The sequence below is a fragment of the Pseudophryne corroboree genome, chromosome 2 (assembly GCF_028390025.1).
Source record: "Pseudophryne corroboree isolate aPseCor3 chromosome 2, aPseCor3.hap2, whole genome shotgun sequence".
Classification (NCBI taxonomy): Eukaryota; Metazoa; Chordata; class Amphibia; order Anura; family Myobatrachidae; genus Pseudophryne; species Pseudophryne corroboree.
Window position 1 is genome coordinate 844732292 of NC_086445.1, and position 14501 is coordinate 844746792.

Sequence of the window (14501 nt, forward strand, 5' to 3'; positions counted from 1 at the left end):
CATGGTTGCTACAAATGAGGGCGGGGTTAGAGTTGGAAGAGATGTGGGAAGAATACCTTGCAGGTAATACTGGCAAGGCCCCGATGTCAACTTTATGAGATGCCTTTAAGTCTTTTATTTCAGTGTCCTTTATACGGCAAATGGCTGAGATAAAAATGCAATATAGGAAAATGGAAATGGAAACTACTTGTAACAATCTAGAGATGCAATATCTTGAGGACAAACTAGATTCTACCCGTATCCAATGGTTGGCTGCTCAGGAGGCATGGTGTGCTCATCTAACAGATAAAGCAAGCTGTAGATTTTGTATACACAGATTTTATATGCAGGCAGATAAGATGAGTATTGTAGTTTAATATCACATCTGGTACAGGCTGAACGAACAACAATTTGTGTTTCAGAATTACTAAAGGCACACTGGTCCATAGTTACCTCTACTCCACACATTGTTGAGACATTCACTTCTTATTTTAAATCTCAATATGCTACTCGCTTGAAATGTTATGTTTCTGCTTTGCAGACATATGTAACTTTGGTAGGTCTCACTCAGTTATCTCAGGAGGACAGAGAATACCTTAATCCTCCTCTGACAGTGGAATAGGTAGGGCCGCCATAGCATTTTTCTCTGGTGGCAAAGCACAAGGGTCTGATGACATTCCTATTGAGGTATATAAAAAACATGACAAACATGAGTATTTGTTTCAAAATTGTTAGAAATATTCAACTTTATCTTTGAAGAGGGCTGCCTCCCTTCATCTATGTTAGAGGCAAGTATTATTATTCTTTCAAAACCAGGAAAAGAATCCCAAACTACTGGATTCCTACTCTCCTATTTTGTTACTCCCCAAAGACATAAAGATTTTAGCTACAATCATAGCTATCTATTAAAACTAGAGATGTGCGGCGGGCACTTTTCATATTTTGTGTTTTGGTTTTGCTTCTAATACCCCACTCGTGTTTTGGTTTTGGGTTGGTTCCACCCTTTTCGTGTTTTGGTTTTGCTTTTGGATCTGGATGAGTTTTGAAAAAAACATAAAAACAGCTAAAATCACAGAATCTGGGGGTAATTTTGATCCTACAGTATTATTAACCTCAATAACATTAATTTCCACTCATTTCCACTCTATTCTGAACACCTCACACCTTAGGCCTAATAGATGCACCGAGGTCGCTGTATAACTAAGCTAAGTGACACAAGTGTGCGGCACACACACCTGGCCCATCTAGGAGTGGCACTGCAGTTGCAGACAGGATAGCACTTAAAAAAACTAGGCCCCAAACAGCACATCATGCAAAGAAGTAAAAGAGGTGCAATAAGGTAGCTGTATGGCTAAGCTAAGTGACAGAAGTGTGCGGCACAAACACGTGGCCCAACTAAGAGTGGCACTGCAGTGTCAGACAGGATGGCACTTTAAAAAACTAGGCCCCAAACAGCACATCGTGCAAAGAAGAAAAATAGGTGCAATGAGGTTGCTGAATGACTAAGCTAAGCGACACAAGTGTGCGGCACAAACAACATGGGACATGCTGGAATTTGTCCAGATGTAATACACGCACAATATTGGTGGCACAGGAAAGCGTACCCTTAAACCAAACACACACATGGCAAAGCCTGTAAAATTAATTAGGATAATAATAACCATTTTATTTGAAGCTATTATAATAATATGCAACGCAGGCGAGCGTACCCCTACACCACACAGGGCAAACCCTGTAAATTCATAGTTTATTAACCTGTCACCCTGTCGGCCACTGCAGTGCCATTTTGTTTCCTAGATGTGCCATGCTGAAAGTTTAAGTGCCACATGTTTGTGGTGCCCACTGCTTTCGCTTAGCTTAGTCATCCAGCAACCTTTTGGTCTAAACTGGATGAAAACAATATTGTGAGTTGTGAGGTTGTCAAAATTGACTGGAATTAGTGGAAATTAATGATGTTGAGGTTAATAATACTGTAGGAATAAAAACAGGCCAACATTCTGTGATTTTTGCTGTTTTTGTGATTTTTGTAATAAAAAAAATAGATTCGAAACCCTCAAAAGCGGCTTTGCAAAACCAAATTACAGAACTAAAATACGAAGGAGTTACAGATTCAAAACCTATGATGGGGGCTGTCACACAACCCTAATATAAACCCATTTTTCATTTATGTTAAGGATAAAATTAGGGTGTGGAGCCGACTCTACCTTACAGTTATGGGTAGGGTCAATTTAATAAAAATGGCCCTGCAACCCAAGCTTTTATATCTACTTCAAGATTCTCCTGTTTTTCTATTTACTTATATATTTAGGAAAAAAAATCTGTCTTCACTGGCTTGGGCAAATCATCTTTCTCATATTAGTTTAGATACTCTTACCAGGACTAGATCTGCCAGAAGTCTTGCATTGCCGAATTTTAAATACTATTATTATGCAGCTCAAATCGTACATCTGAGGACCTGGCTAGTGAGGCATAGTACATAGTTACATGGTTAGTGAGGTTGAAAAGAGGTAAAATGCCCATCGGGTTCAACCTGAGGCTTTGCATGTTCTTTTAGTATCTCAGTCATACCCTGGGTTTTCACCTCTATAAATTTTACTAGAAGTCAGAATTATTGCATCTAGCCCACACTTATGAAAACAACCAATTACAATCTGGAGGCCGGTCTCCAGGATGATAGAGGCTCCTGGATTAGATCCTGGTACCTTGAGCATACTAACCAAACTGGCTGGTTTACTGCCTAACTTAGTTTGGCAGTCTGTTGGCATCAATACTGTAGGCCAGTTGTATGATAACTCCATTTTGATTATCTGAGACAGAAGTATTATTTATTATCAGAGTATTTCTATTGCTATTTGCAGCTTAGACATTGTTTACACAGTTTTCAAATTCACCACAATTTAATACCCCCATTATTAAAAACATTTTTGCTGACTCTATGTCCCTATAAGCCTTTATATATTAATTTTTTGTATATCTTCATTAGACTGAAAATATACCTAGACTTAACTCTCAGTGGGAAGAGGATTTGGGTTCTATTAAAGATGAGACTTGGGCTGAGGCTTTGAAGTCTCCTAAGTTTTTTACAACATCAACTAGATTTCAATAAATTCAATTGTTTATTTTACTCCGGTCTATCTAGTTAGATATGGAGGTCGTTCTACCAATCGTTGTCCTAAATGCCACACTAAGGAAGGGTCATTTAGGAATTTATTGTGGGAGTGCCAATTAGTTAGCCAATTCTGGGAGCAGGTTAAGTCTGTTCTAATCAAACTAGGAATTCCCAATGTAATACCTCAGCAGCATGTTTTTTTAAAAAGATTGAGGGAAATCTTGTTAATAAAAACAGTAAACAGTTTATAATAAATATGTGTACCTTAACTAAAGTGTTTATTGCTCACTTATGGATGGCTTCTGAGGGATGGGAAGTTGAAGCCTGGTTGTCTTTGATTTTCCTTACTGTTCAACATGAAAGACATATTTATATTACACATACAGAAAGGCAGAAATTACATTTAATCAGATAGATGGCTGGAGTCTAGATTTCCCTCATTATAAAGAAATAAAGAAATAAAGAGGATCTCATAGTAGTCTATCTCTAGGCGAACATTTACCAAGTAATAGAGGTATATAGCAATGTATGACTTTGTTGTGTATTTAAGTTATGAGGAGAGCCAGAGTACTTTTTCAATTTTACATTTTCTATATATTCTTTTCTTTTTCTTCTCTTTCTTTGTTTTTGTATCTATAAGTGATGCTATGTATAGGCATAAACTGTATATTGTAAAATGAGACAGCGTTTACATTTTACAGGGGAACAGAAACTTTTAAAATGTCTGCAAGTACATATGTTTTCATGAATTATATAGTTTGGTTGTATTGATGTTATTTATAATTATTAAGTATATAAAGGTTGTATTTATAGTTAGTATCTCTGTAGTTATTATATTTACAAACACAATATATAAGGTTTGATAATGATAATAAGTCATTCATGGTTGTTGTTATTATTATTATTATTATTATTATTATCAACAACACTATATACAGTATTTAGTTATTAATATGCTTGAAAACACACCTAGAGTTAATACACGTAGAGTTATTATAACTGTAGTAAACACATGTGAAATAAATGCACTTATAAATAATAAAGTACGCTTTCATATTTACTATCACTATATTTATAGTAAGTAAGGTCGTGGCTAGTATATTTGAGGTTAATAAATTTATAGTTTATGTGTGTATAGGTTTAATAACCATAAAAACGACAGTATGTAGAGTTTCACTATAGTTACATTTATTTGAATTAAGTTAGTATTTATTTGAATTAAGTTAGTTATTTGAATTAAGTTAGTTGTAATCACCATAATTATTATTACATTAAATCACTATAATAATTATTATGTTTTAGGTCACTATATTTAGAACATTTCAATTATTATAACTGTAATGGTTCAATGTGGAAGTATATTTTAACATGCATCTAGGCCCTATACAGTATATTAGGCTTTGGTCCTATTCACCGAATGTTAAAATTTGTATTCAATTTCAGGTGTGTTGTTGTGTTATGTCTGTGTTAAGCATCACTATGATAAAATAACAAATAAATAAAAAAGGCCTATACTACGGCCCAACGGTTCTGGTATCGATTAATGGGCTTTCCTCCATGGTTTTTAACTTGGGGAATTGTACACTTTAGGGTTGCCCATTGTTCCCATTGCTTTATGCCTTAAGCATTGTGCCTTTAGCAGCTAGCATTCACAATAACCCCAACATCCAGGGGGTTTCAGTGCAGGGATCACAAGTATGTGGATGATATGCTCTTAACCCATACATTATCCCTGACCTTTCTCCCTCATTTAATTGCTGAACTGGAATTTTATGGCGAATGCTCGGGGCACAAGGTGAATGGCTTTAAATCTGAAGTCTTAGCTTTTCATGTCTGTTTTACTACACTAAAACTATTAGCGCTCAATTTTAGTTATTTGGGAACACATATCACAAAATCATATGAACAATTATTCCAGGTTATAATATTACAGAAAAGGTAAAGACAAATGCATCCTAAAGCAGCTTAGTCCTAATGGATAAGTGGCATCACCTATATAGTTAGAACAGTATTTAAAGAATCACCACTGGGTCCCAAAGCACTGTAGTCCGTAAGCAAGACTCGTAATTGGCGGCACCTCACTCCGTTTGTCATACTGTATATGACACAGGTTGTAGAAGTTCCATATCCATTTTGTATTCACTACTTTCTCCTTCCCCACCCATGTTCAAGGAACCTTTTAAACAGGCCTGGGAACGAGACCTGGCATTGTGCTTAGAAGAATGGACAAACATCCGGCAGTGTGTGGCTAAATCCTCAATACCAATTTGAAAGAAAATTCTTTTATTGTGTACTTACATTGGTATTTGGTATTGGAAAGGCTAAGTCACATTTTCCCAAAGACTTTGGACCTTTGTTGGCGACAATGTGGTCAAGTAGGGACTTAACTATACATCTGGGTGGGACTGCCCGATGTTCTCCAAGTATTGGGATAATGTGTTGGAGCCTTCGGGGTAGATGTACTAAGCCTTAGAGAGTGATAAAGTGGAGAGAGATAAAGTGCCACCCAACCAGCTCTTACTATATTTCATACACAGCTTGTAACATGGTAGGAGTTGATTGACTTTGACTTTATCTCTCTCCAAGGCTTAGTACTTCTACTTCTTAGTATTTAATTAGCAGCTGCTAGGTTTAAGCGGGATATAGTCATGTTACCGGCGATCGGGATACCGCTGGACAGTGTACCGACACTGGAATCCCAACCACCAGACATCCCGACAGTCAGCATGCTGACTAACAGGGACTATTCCCACTCGTGGGTGTCCACGACACCCATAGAGAGCGAATAGAACCTGTGGCGAGCACAGCAAGCAACTGAGCCCGCTGCGTGGTGAGCGCAACGAGCCCGCACGGGACTTCGTTGCATTCGCCCCCCACCGGCAAACTGGTGGCCGGGATCCGGCGTCAGGATGCTGACGGCCGGGATCCCAACCACTGGTCACACAATCCCAACCCGTTTAAACCATGTCCCCTTTGGATGCACTTCATTGCCTGGTAATGCTCCTCCCCTTATGAATGTGGTAATACACTATGGCCAAATTCTCTCTGTAGTGTTGTTGAGGCACAGCCAGCTTTGTGTGCAGTGTGTTTATGCATGAATGGTATACATCATGTACAGTATGTGAATATTAAGTGTGAACTCTAAACACATACCCCTTTGATTTCCCCTATGCAACTCCAGCAACTTCAAATAATCCAATGCTATCAAGTTCCCAAATAAAGCAATTTACACGACTTTTGGAATAAACCTTTATATAAGTGTTAACCATCTATTCTATACTTGTGTATTATATTCAGCACTAGAAGAATTTCACTCTTAAAGAACACATTGGCCACATTCTCAGTTGCGTCTTTGCTTGGAGTCACATGGGTGTTTGGCTATTTGACGCTCCTAGATACGGATGACAATGCTCACATCATTTTCAGCTTCATTTTCTGCATATGTGGCTCAACTCAGGTAATTATTGTGGTCTTAAGTAACCAAGAATAAATGAATATGAATTATAAATGTGTTTCTCAAGTGGTGTATTCATTGTTTGGTTCTAATGTGTACTGTATATAGTATATGTCGCTTTGTTCATTTATCTATCTATAAAATGTGCAATGCAGCTGTGTGCATACATTATACATTACATAAATAATTCAGCATTGATTACCTTTTTGCAAATTTGAGAATTACTCTCCATATTTTGTTGAAGTTTTACATTTACATTTCCAGTGGTTGAATGCATCTTTCAAGTTATATATACTGTATGCATATTCCAGACATACAGATGTATCCACCGTTATCTTGAGTAGTTTTCTGTGCCTAGTCACAACATGACTTATTAGCATAAACCCTTCAGCTATTTTTCTCAACTGCAATACAATACAATACAGAGAACAATACAGCAGGGGATTAAGTCTGACTCGCCAGTCACAGTTAATCCTATTAACCGTCAAGATAAATGTGGATACATCTGTATGTCACAAGTCATTTGCTTAATGGTATCATACCATGGGTACAGGGTGTACAATGCTCATGGAACCCTGTGCCAGATTCCCGAAGATATGGGCATGAATAATAGACTCTGGCATGGTGCATGGGCTACTCAGCACACTGCACTGGTGAGAGTACATGATCCCCCTCCTCTCTTAAACCACCCCTGTATTATACTAAACTTTATTTTGGGTGCAGTCACCTTGAGCAGAGTGGTGCAGTTTGTGTGTTGGCATTAATGTACCTTCTACCTTGTGTTCTCTTTCTCTCTGTCCATCCTGGCATTTGGAGTGTGGGAATAAGTAACCATGGGTTATCCCACAGTGCAAATGGAATAACAGGTTTTCTTGGATAAACCTCTAAAAAATGTCACTTCTCCTACGCAGTTCTTAATTGACAAAAAGAACAGTTCACATGCTCCTTGCTCCTCCTGCACTATTATTTCTGGGACAGTTGCAGTGAGTCTACCAGGAGCATCACTGTAACTCATTGTAGCAGGAAATGTAACAGAGTCCGAGTTTGTGGAGGTCCGGGATTTCAACCGAGATTTTAAGGCGGCAATCATTTTCAAATGTGTAAATAATTGCCGCTTTGAAAATACAGGCAATCTCGGCAGAAATCCTGGAACTCCACAAACTCAGCCCATGTTACATTTCCACACTGGTTAGTTGTTAACATCACCTCATCAGCTAGAACCTCTCCATGTTCTCTGCAGCAAGCTCTCTCTGTCTGCTCTTTTCATACTCCCTAAGGATCACAGCCTAATCTTATACCTTTATCTGCATGTACTGATACTTCTCTCCGCCCTCCCTCTCTTTTAAAATAAGTAATTTATCATGAAATATGAATGCTATTGAGTATACCATGTACTTTCCTGCTTGAAATGTAGTACCATTCCATGTAACTGTTGGTAAAGTAAACTATCTATAATCAGTGTTGGACTGGGGCATGAAGGGCCCACTGGGGGAATGCTGCTGTAGGGGCCCATGCTTAAAGGTGTAGCCAGGTTCCAGTGGAGGCATGGGCAGCCACCACAGAGGTTTGGCTAGCCATTACATGTGCTGTGCCCCTTGGTAAATATATAAAAAACCAAATTATTGTGAAGTATAATGTAACATAATTGTATAATGCATAAATCCAGTGCACTAGGATAGTTTGGAACTTGATCCCTAGAGGATGAGGAGGGCCCACAGGCAGTAGGACCCACCGGTGGTTTTCCCTGTTCCCCTGTGTGCCAGTCTGACCCTGTCTGTAATCCTTTAGATTGTGGACATTTCGAGAAACATTGACAATAATTTAGCTTGATTAAGAAGCACCCTCTCATATATTCAGGTCCTCCATCAGGGGGCTATAGGGGATTCCGGCGCATGGGGCATCAATTTAGAGGTGAACTCACTGGTACAGATAATCACAGCTGCAAACTGCTCCTTATTCACAGGCAGTGACCAGCTCAGATGGGCCCTCATCAGCCTGCGATCATTGGAGCCTCAGATTAGACACTTGCCCCTCCTCTTCTACCCTGAAATATAGCCAATTGCGGCTCACACTATTCCGCATTATAGCTGCTCCATCTTGTACATAAGACTTTTTTGCGCAGGTTCAGTGTGCAGATGTAATCCTATTAGTAGGGTACATAATTATATATGTGTAATTGTTAATGTTATATTTATATCTACATGATTTTATATATATATATATATATATATATATATATATTCAAACACATTTATTTTAATATGGAGTTGGTCCCCCTTTTGCAGCTACTGTGTAACAGATTTAGGAGTGTTTCTGTGGGAAATTGTGCACATTCATTTTGTAGAGCATTTATGAGGTCAGGCAGTGATGTTGGGTCTGGCTTACAACTTCCATCATCCCAAAGGTGCTTGATAGAGTTGAGGTCAGGGCTCTTTGTGGGCCAGTTAAGTTGTTTCATACCAAACTCATTAAACCATGGAGGTAATTCAGATCTAATCGCTCGCTAGCTGTTTTTTGCAGTCCTGCGTTCGTATAGTCGCCGCCCACCTGGAAGTGTATTTTAGCTGTGTAAGTGTGCGATCGTATGTGCAGCCGAGTGGTACAAAAAAACTTTGTGCAGTTTCTGAGTTGCCCAGAACTTACTCAGCCGCTGCGATCACTTCAGCCTGTCCGGGGCCGGAATTGACGTCAAACACCCGCCCTGCAAATGCTTGGACACGCCTGCGTTTTTCCAACCACTCCAAGAAAATGGTCAGTTGCCACCCACAAACTCCATCTTCCTGTTAATCTCCTTGCGATCGGCTGTGCGATGGATACTTCGTAAAACCCATCGCACAGCAACGATCCGCTTTGTACCTGTGCGACATGCCTGTGCATTGCGGTGCATATGCATGCGCAGTTCTGACCTGATCGCAGCGCTGCAAAAAATGCTAGCGAGCGATCAGGTCTGAATTACCCCCCATGTCATTATAGCACTTGCGTTGTGCACTGGGGCAGTAATGTTAAAACAGAAAAGGGCCTTCACCAAACTGTTGCCACAAAGATGGAAGCATAGTATAGTCCAAAATGTACTGGTTTGCTGATGCATTAAGATTGCCCTTCACTGGAGAAAAGGAGCTTAGCCCAAACCCTTAAAAGCAGCCCCATACCTTTATCCCTCTGCCGCCAAACATCACAGTTGGCACAATGTAATCAGGCAGGTAATGTTCTTCTGGCATCTGCCAAACCCAGACTCGCCCATCTGACTGCCAAACAAAGTGTGATTCGTCAATCCACAGAACACGTTTCCACTGCTCCACAGTCCAGTGTTGGTGTGCTTTTCACCACTCCATTGACGCTTGGCATTGGTGATGTGAGGCTTGCATGCAGCTGCTCAGCCATGGAACCCCATTCCATTAAGCTCCCGCCGCACAGTTTTTGTACTTACATTAATGCCAGTGGAAGTTCGGAACTCTTCAGCTATGGAATCAGCAGAGCATTGGTGACTTTTATGCACCATGTGCCTTAGCAGTCCTAAACCCCACTCTGATTTTACATGGTCTTTCACTTCATGGCTATTGACATTGAGTTACTGTTGTTCCTAAATGCTTTAACCTTCTAATAATATCACTTACAGTTGACCATGGAATATCAAACAGGGATGAAATAGAAAGGAAGGTAGGAAGATGCGTTGTAGGCTGGCATTCAGTAAAGCCCTGAGGTGGAGCATCCTCTGAGAAGGGATGAGTGAGGACATGGCCTAGTTGATTATCCAACCATTGGCCTGGAGAAAGGACAATGGCAGTTGGAGATGATGATTCAATATTTCTGGAGACTGTGCCAGGAGTAATAGATCATACAAGTAAGGGAGGATTTGAATCCCTTGCCCTCAGAGATGGGCCGCCATCATCCGTATGACTTTTGTAAACAGTCCAAAGGGAATGACATTTAATTGGAAATGCTGTTGGAAAACAGCAAACTGGAGGTACTGTTGGAGGCAGGGTGCTATAAGTACATGCATGTATGCTTCCTGGATGTCCAGGGAAACCATATAGTCCCCAGGTTGCATTTCTAGGAGAATGGAGTAGAGAGTTTCCATACGGAACTTAGGTACTCTGAGGAACTTATTCAGCAGCTTGAGACTCAGAACGGGGCAGTACGACCCATTTGGTTTTTGGACCAAAAACAGTGTAGAATAGAACCCTTGACCCTGTTGATGTCGTGGCACAGGGATGACCACTCCAGATTGCAGTAAGGAGTGGATGACTGGCCTGGCAGTAGCTCCTGTAAGACTGTACACTGACTTTTTAAACATACATCAAGTTTTCTATCCGGCAGTTCCTTAAGTGAGGACACAGTAGGGATAGGTAGGATGGAACTTTTGAGTAAGTGCGTAACATGAGTATCCACAATAGGTTGGTTTTCCCACTGTGCACCATCCTCTGTGGGTAATGACTAAAAGGAGCTGAACCTCTTAGGTACTGTGAATTTCCTAGTAGGTGGAAACTCAGCAAGGACTACTTTCTGCTGCTTGTGTAGCACATCTTTAGAGGTAGTGGCTGGTTCAGCATCCTCAAGCTGAAGAGAGAATTTGACCGCCCTGATTAATGCTGCCACATTGAATTTAGATGGGGCCTCCTCATCCCCTGAGTGAGATTCTGCATCAGAAACCTCAACCATGTCAGCAAGTAGTGATGATTCCTCCGAATCCAGGTGTGGTGTGGATTGTGAGGAAGGTATAGTTCGTTTAGCAACAGTAGCTGCTGGCAGTGTGCCTTGCCCATGTATCATGCTTTGAAAAGCAGCAGATAAGGCAGCTAGAATCTATACAGATGTAGAGAATGAATCCAACCACTAGGGGTCGATGGGTGGGGTGCAATGGCCCGATAAACAGGTTGTAATGGCTGGTGAAAACCCATAGAGGGAGCCATTGGAGGTTGCAGTTGCTTTGGAACTGCTACAGGGAGAGCCATTGTTGGCTGCACTGGTTGTGGACCAGTCCCTGGAGGAGCCAGTGCGGGTTGTAATGGCTGGGGTATACCCATAGCTGTATGGTCAGCAATTTTAGCCAGTATTGTGTAAATGAAGCCATGGAGGCTCTTGTACAGTAACTGGTGGAGCTGAGGTGCTAGGAGGCACTAAGCAGCCAAGGCATAGATCATCCTGTGATAAATCCTTAGGTAAAAAACCTCAGTGTGACAGGTATTACATGGTACCAAAGTAGGTGCTCCTGCCTGTCTTGTCTTACTTTTGTTAGACATAGGTACAGCAAGTAGTAAACACACACACAATATGGTAGTGAGCAGCTTATAACAGGCACAGTATGTGACAATGTGCGCACACAAATACAATATTTAGTAGTGGGGCAGAGTTAACCCAACACACCAGTATTCAAGGGTCACAGAGAGAAAAGAGGTACAGAGAACGCAAATACAGTACACTGTATGTACAGTTTGAAGTACGGAGAAATCAAACAGCAGCATTAGCATAAGTCAGTACAATACAGAAAATGTAACTGCAATGGACACTGGTATCAACTACTCAGCCTATTGAGGAGGCTGGTAGGATTCAGAATTTGTATAACCTGCAATGTAGGAGAGGTATACATGGAGACACAGACTACCACCTCTGGAGCCCTGCAGAGCTCTAAATGATGGCTGCTAAGAGTCCCATGTGAGGAAGGAGGAGCAGCCCAGGGCGGGAAGACCAATGTGGAATGACGCCCTGGGCTGGGGAGGGGTCGCTGGTGGTCTTGTGCGACCGCTGATGTGCTCCCAGTCCAGTAAGTGTACTTATGGGGACCCGGCATATGGACTGCATAAATCGCGGGTCCCACAAGCAGAAACCTGCCATACCTGTCCCCCATGTCTCCAGATTGCAGTCCTTGGATGCCCCTGCATCTTGCTAGTGAAAGGTGCAGTGGGGAACCCCTCCAAAATCACCTACCCACTCATGGTGTTGTGGACCGGTGTGAGTGTTGGAGAGACAGCTCTGGTGTCCCATTTACTGCCAGGAGTTTTCATGTCATTAGAAAAGTTATCAAAAATTATAACAATTTAGAGAAAAATAAAAGCTTGAGCTGCAAGCTGCAGCCCCTGTTCAGTGTGTCCCGCTCCATGCTGATACCAAAAAAACTGAGCATGGGGATGGGGTATGAAGGGGGAGTAGCCCAGTGCATCCTGGGAGGCTCACAAGCTTATTGTTTGGTGTCAGTCCCAGTCTCCACCAGCCATCATACCCAAGGTTAAGTAATAACCTTGTGGAGACCATGGACCCCAATAAAGAAATGTACATTGGTGGCCACTGCTGTAGAGAAGCTTCTGGGCCCCCTATGTTCCTAGCTGTCAGTTACCCAGTGAAAGTGGGGTGACTGCCAGTGGGAGGGCATCACCTCGCGACACAAAATGGGGGTCATATGATGCTCAGCTGAGGGGTATAAAAGAACTGTCAGTTACAGCTGACAGTAGTCTACAGAGACCCTTGGTCAGTGTGTACCAGAGCTCCTCAAGCTGCTGCTAGCAGAACGAGCTGGCTATAAACACAGCAGCGGATGATGAAATCAGTAAGCTATAGCTAGAGCACAAGCAGCTGCAGCAGTGACAGGGACATTGCTCCTAACCACACAGTAGTGGTCCTCCCTACAGTACAGAGCTGTATACAGTTGAGAGATGGTTGCCGCAGTAGCGTGAGTGTCTGTGGAGCAGGAGCCCCGGGTTTCCCTAGCAGGGATATCAGGAGCTGTCTGTGTTGCAGGGTCCATTATATGAACATACAGGCAAGGCTAAAGTCAGCAGTAGCAGCCAACTAGAGAGCTGGGGGAGCGGCTTACCAGCAGGAACAGTTGAGAGCAGAACAGGCAGCTTGTGTACATTGAGTGGTGAGATCACAATTATATATCACAAACTGCTACATCCAATCTGCTTAAAGTAGTTTGCATAGGGCAGCCCATTGGCTATTAGAAGAGAAGCCCAGCATTACCAGTTAATAGCAGAATTTAGCGTCTGGGAAGGTGCATGGAGATACTAGTTAATAGGAGCTGAGCATGGCACCCTATATTTAATTATAAACAGTTGTAGTAGAGAGAGAGAGAGAGAGAGAGAGAGAGAGAGAGAGAGAGAAAGATAGATTGGGAGGAACTTGTGTTAAATGAAGGGTGATACAGGTTGAGTATCCCTTATCCAAAATGCTTGGGACCGGAGGTATTTTGGATATCGGATTTTTCCGTATTTTGGAATAATTAGATACCATAATAAGATATCATGGTGATGGGACCTAAATCTAAGCACAGAATGCATTTATGTTACATATACACCTTATACACACAGCCTGAATGTAATTTTAGCCAATATTTTTTTATAACTTTGTGCATTAAACAAAGTGTGTCTACATTCACACAATTCATTTATGTTTCATATACACCTTATATACACAGCCTGAAGGTCATTTAATACAATATTATTAATAACTTTGTGTATTAAACAAAGTTTGTGTACATTGAGCCATAAAAAAACAAAGGTTTTACTATCTCACTCTCACTCAAAAAAAGTCCGTATTTCGGAATATTCCGTATTTCGGAATATTTGGATATGGGATACTCAACCTGTAGTTGGCCTAATTCATACCTGATCACTCCTCTGCGTTTTTGCAGAGGGCTGCGATCAGATAGTTGCCACCCACAGAGAGTGAAAACTCGCCCCGTGCAAGTGTGCGGATGCATGCGTACGCCATGCAAAAACTTTGCCAGACAGCGGACAACTGCAAATCCGTTCGCAACTCACTCACCATCAAATGATTTTTCCGATTTGTACAGTCTGTACGTAGCCCAGGACTTACTCCTACAGTGCGATAGAATCAGCCTGTTCGGGGCCGGAGCTGACGTCACACACCCTCTCAGAAAACGATTGGGTACAATTGCACTTTTTCTGACACTCCAAGAAAACTGCCCAAAAAGTTTGCTTCCTGTCAATCACCTTGTGTATG

At 41.5% G+C, this 14501-nt stretch overlaps 1 protein-coding gene across 2 annotated transcripts in view; it reads left to right on the top strand.

Annotated features, from left to right (window-relative positions):
* ADGRG7 (adhesion G protein-coupled receptor G7) overlaps positions 1–14501 on the top strand; it is a 90385-nt gene that overhangs the window by 40797 nt on the left and 35087 nt on the right. For both annotated transcript variants that reach the window (XM_063957362.1, XM_063957363.1), the window contains one exon: positions 6386–6545. In XM_063957362.1, coding sequence (XP_063813432.1) covers positions 6386–6545 — 160 coding nt within the window. The remainder of the gene's footprint in view (positions 1–6385; positions 6546–14501) is intronic.